Source organism: Aotus nancymaae, unplaced genomic scaffold, assembly GCF_030222135.1.
Source record: "Aotus nancymaae isolate 86718 unplaced genomic scaffold, 86718_ANA_hifiasm-v0.15.2.pri h1tg000004l, whole genome shotgun sequence".
NCBI lineage: Eukaryota > Metazoa > Chordata > Mammalia > Primates > Aotidae > Aotus > Aotus nancymaae.
The window spans coordinates 43,231,119-43,239,427 of NW_026988415.1; the positions used below are offsets into that span (position 1 = coordinate 43,231,119).

The 8,309-nt window shown below is 42.3% G+C and overlaps 1 protein-coding gene across 1 annotated transcript; it reads right to left on the reverse strand.

The window, feature by feature from the left end:
- Positions 1-2,001: 2,001 nt before the first annotated feature.
- LOC105716924 (selenide, water dikinase 1-like) lies at positions 2,002-3,658 on the reverse strand. Its single transcript, XM_064383919.1, has 2 exons — positions 3,624-3,658; positions 2,002-3,220 (listed from the first exon to the last, which is right to left on the reverse strand). Exons 1-2 carry the CDS (start codon positions 3,656-3,658, stop codon positions 2,254-2,256), a joined length of 1,002 nt encoding a protein of 333 aa, XP_064239989.1. The 3' UTR covers positions 2,002-2,253.
- Between the last annotated feature and the right edge of the window lie 4,651 nt (positions 3,659-8,309).

Here is an 8,309-nt window from a genome sequence, read left to right on the forward strand (position 1 = left end):
TTATAGTCATGAGCCACCACACCCGGCCTGTTATCTTTATTTTTAAAGCACTTCTTTGTATCACTGGGGTTCCTCACGATATTGTAGAGAGAAATATAGATTAGCAAGTATCAGCTGTATTCATCTAATGTTTGGGCAATTGTGTTCACCTGTTCAAAAAAGCAATGCAGGAATACACCATAAAAATCTGTATGTGTACCACCTAACCTGCTGTAAGTACTACAAGCTAGAAACAAGTTATTACTTTTTTCTACATGGTGTCTTCACTGTGTTGTCCAGGCTGGTCGCAAACTCCTGGGCTCAAGTGATCCTCCTGCCTTGGCCTCCCAAAGTGCTGGGATTACAAGTGTGAGCCATCACGTCCGGCCAATTCTACTTCTAGAAATTTATCCCAGTGCAATAATCAGAGTTTGGCATAGAGATGTATGTATTAAGTTGAATAATGTGAATAAGAAAGTGTTTATGCTTTATATAGTAAAAATAAATGCCCACAAAAAGCTTAAGTCTCATATATTTATTGAAAGAAAAACAAAATCTCACTGCAATTAAAATTTGGGTTGCTCTGGGATCTACTCTTACTGTCCAGCAAGGACATTTACATTTTTTATTTGAAGTATCAGATGAAAGTCCCAGTTGAACTATTACAATGAACAGCACTGGGGTTAGCCATATTGTTTCAAATATTTTGTAGCAGGGCTGGGTGTGGTGACTCATGCCTATAATCCCAGCTCTTTGAAAGGCTGAGGCAGGAAGATCACTTGAGTTCAGGAGTTCAGGGCTGCGGCGAGCTAGAATCATGTCACCGCACTCAAGCATGTGTAACAGAGAAAGACCTTTTCTCTCTCTCTCTCACTATATCTGTCTATCTATCTATCCATCTATCTATCTATAGATATATAAATTACCTACTACACTCTATGTGTACACAGAGAGAGAGAGTAGCAGTTAATTAGGTAACTATTTTTTTAAAATTAAATATTTATTTGAATAACAAGTTTAAGTTCGAGCTGCAATGTTGGCAACGCAGGTTTTTAACACAGATCACAGAAAGTGTGCACAAAAATGTACTGGCGCAAAGGACAAAATAATGCTAAGAATTAGGCTAAGTAGCTGCTGATTTTAAGAAAACAAAAGGCCTGAAATCACTATACAAAATATAAAATGTATTAAACACTACCATCCACAGAACAGTCTTTATTATTGATCATATTTAAAAATTATCTGCGTAGTTAATTATATATTGAATTGTAAATGAGTATCATACATGAACCTCCTTTTGGAAGGCAATTCCTTGTAGTACTATAGAACATCTAATTACATTGCAAAAAGTATGCTTTTTTGCTATCGATAAAGAAAACAGTTAATGGTATTACTGTAAATATCAGGAAGACTACAAAAAAAGAAACATGATTTCTTTTTTGTCTTCAAAGTGTTTTCCATGCAGTGAAGCACTTGCCGTGTTGAACTGAATGCACTACTGGAGAATGTCCTGGGTCCAAGATGCTCTTGAGAGACAAGACTAGGCTTTCCAAACCAAAAACTCAAAGGAATCATGCAACCCTCTTACGACTGGGATACCATCATGTGCCACTTACCAATGCCGTCTCTCCAGAAAACCATTCAAGACACTTAAAAAAAAACCAGACTTATATGATAAATATACACAAAATGAAAAGACACCAACTGCTATCTGACACGAATATTGGTAATGTCTGTGCTATGTGAAAGCACCTTTAAAAACAGCCTATGCAGCAAGAGATAAGTGTCTAAAGATTCAAAATGAATCAACAGTATTGGATAACAATATAATTCTCAACTCAAAAGCTGCCTCAAGATTAGGCGCATCTTCAGTTAATATAACAGGAAGAAAAGGCAATGGATTTTATTTTATTAATTGTATCCACTTACAAACCAACCTAAGGTCACCCGATGTGTAGACACAATGAGATTTTTGTTGTTTACGGTCTTTAATTGAAGTGATGATAAAAGAAATAAGAGCTATTTAAAAACAAAACCAAACAGCTATTTCTGTCTAGATTAAGAGGTGGCCCCCGGTGTGGGATTCACATTTTGAGTGGCCACTTGCGGTGCGACCTCGATGATCCGGGGTTTGTCTATGATTCTGGCTGTGCGGTTACCCTTCTCTACAATCCCAATAATCCATGCTTGGTGGCCTTCACCATATTTGGGGGACTTTATCTCTGCACGGAACCGAGCTGCTTGCTCACGTGGTAAACAGATCAGAAGGCCGCCTCAGGTCTTCTGGCAGGTCCCGTGCATGAGGCCGAACATGTTTCCACAGGCCTTGCTCACCGCAGCCATCTTGGCCAGCACCAGGAGGTTGTGAATGACGAATGACACCTCGTTTCTCTGCTGCTTGGCCAGGTTCTGCGCGTGGTCCAAAATCCCGAAGACCGTGATGTCAGTGGCCGCATGGGCGTTGAATGTGTGCATGAGTCCTGCAGCTGTCCTGTTGAGCTTCGCCATGTTCATCATCACCTCCTGGTAGGCCAGCTCTACATCTTCTTGGGTAACAACAAGCTTAATCTTACTCCATTTCTCAGGAATATCCAGCCACTGGTGCACAGCCACTGCCACCTGTGTCCCCAGGGGTTTCATCAACACCAGCACGTCCCCTGGCACTGCATTGTCTGGCATGATAAATTCATTGGGCTGGCAGACAGTGGTAGCGACTCCTCCCAGCACAATCCAGGGGTTTAGTACTGTCTGGCCGCCCGTTACAGATGTTCCTGCTTCCTCAGCGGCGTCTTTAAAACCTTGGATAATCAGAGGCATCACTTTATCCCTTTCCCTGTCAGTCATTTTATTACTGACTCCAAGGAGCATCAGCATATTGTCACATTCTGTGACCCCCATTGCGTAGAGGTCACTGAGGACACTGGCACATGCTATCCTGCCCATCATGTAAGGGTCGTCTACGATCGGGTCAATGTAATCTGTGGTTTGAACCAAGGAAAGCCCACCATGCCTCAAAGGAATGACACAAGTATCCATTCCAGTGCCAAGCCTTGGCATAACGGCTCCCAGAAACTGCTCATCTTCTTGGAAGTGGTTCTCCTGTAAAGATTCCAGCAAATTCTGCAGGACATCTTGGGGCACTTTGCAGCCTGTGCCCTTCAGTTCAGTGAATCTGGTTAGCCGGAAGCTCTTGTCCAATTCGTAACTTTCCGGGTTAAAGGACTCCCGCATAGACACGGTTCTGGGGCCCGCTCTCCTCACAGCTCAGTCCCTGCCCTCCCTCTGAGGGTTGGCTGGGTTCTTTTTTTTTTTTTTTTTTTTTTATTGCATTTTAGGTTTTGGGGTACATGTGAAAAACATGCAAAGTTGTTGCATAGGTGCATTCATGGCAGTGTGATTTGCTGCCTCCCTCCCCCTCACCCATATCTGGCATTTCTCCCCATGCTATCCCTCCCCAACTCCCCTCCCCGCTGTCCCCCCCCACTCCCCCGCAACAGACCCCCGTGTACAGTGCTCCCCTCCCTGTGTCCATGTGTTCTCCTTGTTCAACACCCTCCTATGAGTGAGAACATGTGGTGTTTGGTTTTGTGTTCTTGTGTCAGTTTGCTGAGAATGATGGTTTCCAGGTTCATCCATGTCCCTACAAAGGACGCGAACTCCTCATTTTTAATGGCTGCATAATACGGATCCACCGGCTCGCTTTGCGCCCTCCGCCTCCTCCCGAAAACGGGCCGCGGGCCGCTCCCACAATGCACCGGGCGCGACCGGGCTCCCTTAAGCGTCGCCTGAATAAAAATGCTGCGCCTGGCGGCGGCGGCGACAACAGGAGCCTGGACCCGCTCCTGGACGCCGCGGGGGCTCGCCTGGCTCGACGCGCTCCCCAGGTAACTATTTTATATATGTGTATGTGTGTATCTATATATATATAGAGAGAGAGAGAGAGAGACAGACAGACAAAGGCATAGACAGAGATAGAAAGAGAAGCAGGTAATTAGGTAATTTCCACTTGTTTTTATTTCAAGAAAGCTTGTATTGGCCTGGAGGATGTATCTAAAGAACATAATCCTTGACGGGCATAGGGTACGCCTGCAATCCCAGCACTTTGGGAGGCCAAGGTGGGTGGATCACTTGAGCTCAGGAGTTTGAGATCATCCTGGGCAGCATGGTGAAACTCTGTCTTTTCCAAAAACACAAAAAATTAGTCGGGCATGGAGGCATGCACCTGTAGTCCCAGCTACTCAGGAGGCTGAGGTGGGAGGATTTCATGAGCCCAGGAAGTGGAGGTTGCAGTGAGCTGAGATCACACCATTGCACTCCAGCCTGGGTGACAGAGACCCCAGTTCCAAAAAAAAAAAAAAAATGAACATGATCCTTTTTGAAAATCAAAATATTAGCCCATTTTAACCAGATGTTACAGAGAAAATCCAAGTATGGGGAAAAATTGTCCAAATAACAAATTGTAAAGGACCACAATTATTGATGCAATCTCTATAAGGAAAGGAAAAAAAATAGTCATTTAAGTGTAGTTTTCAGTCCTCCGTATTGAATATTTCATTACAGTAGCAGTAATAGCCAGTTGTGAGGTCTTTGAATGAAACCTAGAACATGAATGGGGAGGAAAAGAGAAAAAATTAGTGTGGTGTAGTAAATTAAATAATTGGCATCAGTTCTTCACCCCACCTTGTGTCCATGTCCTTTGCCATGTAACTTTGCTGTTCCTCCTAGTAAAGACCAAATGCACCTCCCCACTTCTTGACTTAGGGCTCTGCCATGTGACTTGCTTTGTTCATTGGAATGTAGGCAGAAGTGACAGTGTCCTAATTTCAAGACTAGACTTTAAGAGGCAGTGCATGTTTCTCTATGCATATATGTATATATATATTTTATTGAGATATATTTCACATAACATATAATTCACCCATGTAAAGTATATAATTCAGTGGTTTTTAGCAGAGTCATACAGTGATCACCACAATCAATTTTATTTTTAACATCCCACCTTCCCATTCTCTCCAACTCCCCTCTCCAGCCTCTGGTAAACAAGAGTCTACTTTCTGTCTCTATGGATTTGCCTGTTCTGGACATCTCATATGAAAAGAATCATACAATACATGATCCTTGAGACTGACCTCTTAACACCTGGCAATGTTGTAGCATGAATCAGTACTTAATTCCTTTTGTGGCTAAACAATATTCCATTCTAATATGGATACTTGATATTTTATTTATCCATTTGTCAGTTGATGAACATTTGGGTTGTTTCTATGTCTTCGTGATGATCATGAATAATGCTACTTAAATATTTGTGTACAAGTTTTTGTGTGGATGTATGTTTTCAGATCACTTGGGTATGTATCTAGGAATGGAGTTCTTGGGTCATATGGTAACTCTGTTTAACCATTTGAAGAATTTGTCAAACTGTTTTCTAAAGTGTTCGTACCATTTTACATTCCCACAGCAGTATACGATTTCTTTACATTCTCACCAACAATTGGTACTATCTAACTTTTTTATTATGGCCATCTTAGTGTGTGTGCATTGGTATCTCATTGTGGTTTTGATTTGCATTTCTGTAATAACTAGCAATGTTCAGCAATTTTTCATGTCCTTATTGATGTTTTGTATATTGCCTTTTGACAAATATCTAAAGAGATCCTTTGTTCACTTAGCTCTGTGCCTCTGCCATGGCCAAAAGGGCTTTCACTGGGTAGCCAGTGCACCTTCATCCTGAGCCCCAGAATGAATACAACTGAAGCCGATCAGAACCAACCAGCAGTGGTGAACCAACTCCAGTCAGATCCATAGCTTGAAGCACAGCTGCCTGGCCAAGCTGCCTTAATCAGCCAATCCTTAATTAATATATAATAAATTAAACCTGGTACAGTGGATCACTTTTGTAATCCCAGCACTTTGCGTGGCTGAGGCAGGAGGACAGCTTGGGCCTAAGAGTTTATGACAAGCCTGGACAACAAAGTGAGATCCTCATCTATAAAAAGAATTTTAAAAAAATAGCCAGGGATGCCTGTAATCCCAGCACTTTGGGAGGCCGAGGTGGGCGGATCACAAGGTCAGGAGTTCAAGAACAGCCTGGCCAACATGGTGAAACCTGTATTTGTATACTAAAAATACAAAAAGTAGCTGGGCTTGGTGGTGTGCCTATAATCCCAGCTACTTGGGAGGCTGAGGCAGGAGAATTGCTTGAACCAGGATCCAGGAGGCAGAGGTTGCAGTGAGCCAAGATCACACCATTGCACTCCAGCCTGGGCTACAGAGCAAGACTGTGTCTCAAAAAAAAAAAAAAAAGGCAGGGATGGTGATGTACTCCCAGTTGCTTGGGAGGCAGAGGTGGGAGGATCACTTGAGCCCTGGGAGGTCAAGGCTGTATCGAACCATGATTGTGCCACTGTACTCCAGCCTGCATGACAGAGTGAGACCCTGTCTTCCTCCCTCCCCCACCCAAAAAAAGAGAAAGAAATAAGCATATCGCTGTGTGTCACTGAGATTTTGTGCTTGATTGTTACTCAGTAGTACTTGACTGATAGTGAAGAAAAGAAAAATAGGTGACATACTAATTACAGGTGACAACATCTGTGTAGAAATGCTGATAGCAATTCTTTGCCTCCTAACTCCCCTCCAAATCTCTCCACCAAAATAAAACAGGTTCACATCCTCCACCTTTAGGACATCGCTGACAGTTCCTTGGGCACCTTTTGAATCATCTCATCCCACATTATTACTGCCTTGCTAGTATTTCCTTTTAAGAATTTCCCGAAGAATAAAATTAATTCTGTAACAGAGAAGTTTAGTTCACCTGAATATACAACACCAGTGCTCTTTTTATTAGCCTTTCACTATTAATACTTTAAAATGTTTTCTTTCTGCCCCTCTACCCCGCCAAAAAGAAAAGAAAAATCTTAGATGAGAACAACAGAACTTCCTTCTTCCCTCTTTACTACTAAGTCTTCTGGGATGTTTCTACCAATCAAGAAAGATGCAAACAATTAAAGAATTTGAAAGTGATTTTTGTAGTCAGATAATTCTGGGTATTTCTAGCAATTCCTTGTCAAATATGCATTGAGTAAACAGGAGACCCGAGAAGAGAGATGGAAAAGAATAAGTCAAGCAAGTCAAGAAATTAAAATATAGGTTCACCAGTAGATTCTCTTTCAGTGAGAAGAGCTACTCTAAAATCCTCTCCACTGCTAGCATTACTTATTAGCCTAAAATTAAGGCCCAAACAACCATGAAAAAGAAGAGACATTAAACAGAATGAGTGAATAGATATCAATGGCTATACAGCAGGACACTTACTACATAATCAAAATAAACTTTTCAAGAGCAGCTAGTGTGGTGTGTCTATCACTTAATCACGTCTTTGGCTAAATAGAACTGATGTCACGTATGAACCCAAGTTAAAGTTAGAAATACATTGCAGCTGGGCTCGGTGGCTCACACCTGTAATCTCAGCACTTTGGGAGGCTGAGGCGGGAGGATCACCTGAGGTCAGGAGTTCAAGACCAGCCTGGCCAACATGGTGAAACCCTGTCTCTACTAAAAATACAAAAAATTAGCTGAGCATGGTGGCGGGTGCCTGTAGTCCCAGCTACTCAGGAGGCTGAGGAAGGAGAATCGCTTGACCCTGGGAGGTGGAGGTTGCAGTGAGCCGAGATCGCGCCACTGCACTCCAGCCTGGGGACAGAGTGAGACTCCGTCTCAAAAAAAAAGAAAGAAAGAAAGAAAGAAAGAAAGAAAGAAAGAAAGAAAGAAAGAAATTTGTTATCTCCATATATACTCAGATGGTAAATGGAAATGGTACTTAGAATTCAGTAAGGGAGTTAAAAGTAATTTGCTGAGAAATAATAAAACTAACAGAAAATGGGGCACGATAATATCACTCTTTAGAGTTAACAAATTGGAAATATAATACATACATAAGATACAGACATATAGTGAACAATTGCTCAAAGCTTTTATGTTTTTATTTATTTTTATTTTTTATGTTTTCCTGAGATAGAGTTTCACTATTGTTGCACAGTCTGGAGTGCAATGGCACAATCTGGGCTCACTGCAACCTCCACCTCCCGGGTTCAAGCGATTCTCCTGCCTCAGCCTCCCGAGTAGCTAGGATTACAGGCATGTGCCACCACGTTCAGCTAATTTTGTATTTTTAGTCGAGACGGGGTTTCTCCATGTTGGTCAGGCTGGTCTCGAACTGCCAAACTCAGGTGATTCACCCACCTCGGCCTCCCAAAGTGCTGGGATTACAGGCGTTAGCCACCACGCCCAGCCAGCTTTTATGTTTTTAGATTGCCCCAAATCATAGTAGCTTT

Excerpts from the sequence above, each read along its gene's own strand:
- LOC105716924 (XM_064383919.1), bottom strand. The coding sequence starts at position 3,658 with ATGCAGCCATTAAAAATGAGGAGTTCGCGTCCTTT. Across the intron at positions 3,221-3,623 it reads ATGAGGAGTTCGCGTCCTTT|AACCGTGTCTATGCGGGAGT; the intron begins GTAGGGACATGG and ends AGCGGGCCCCAG.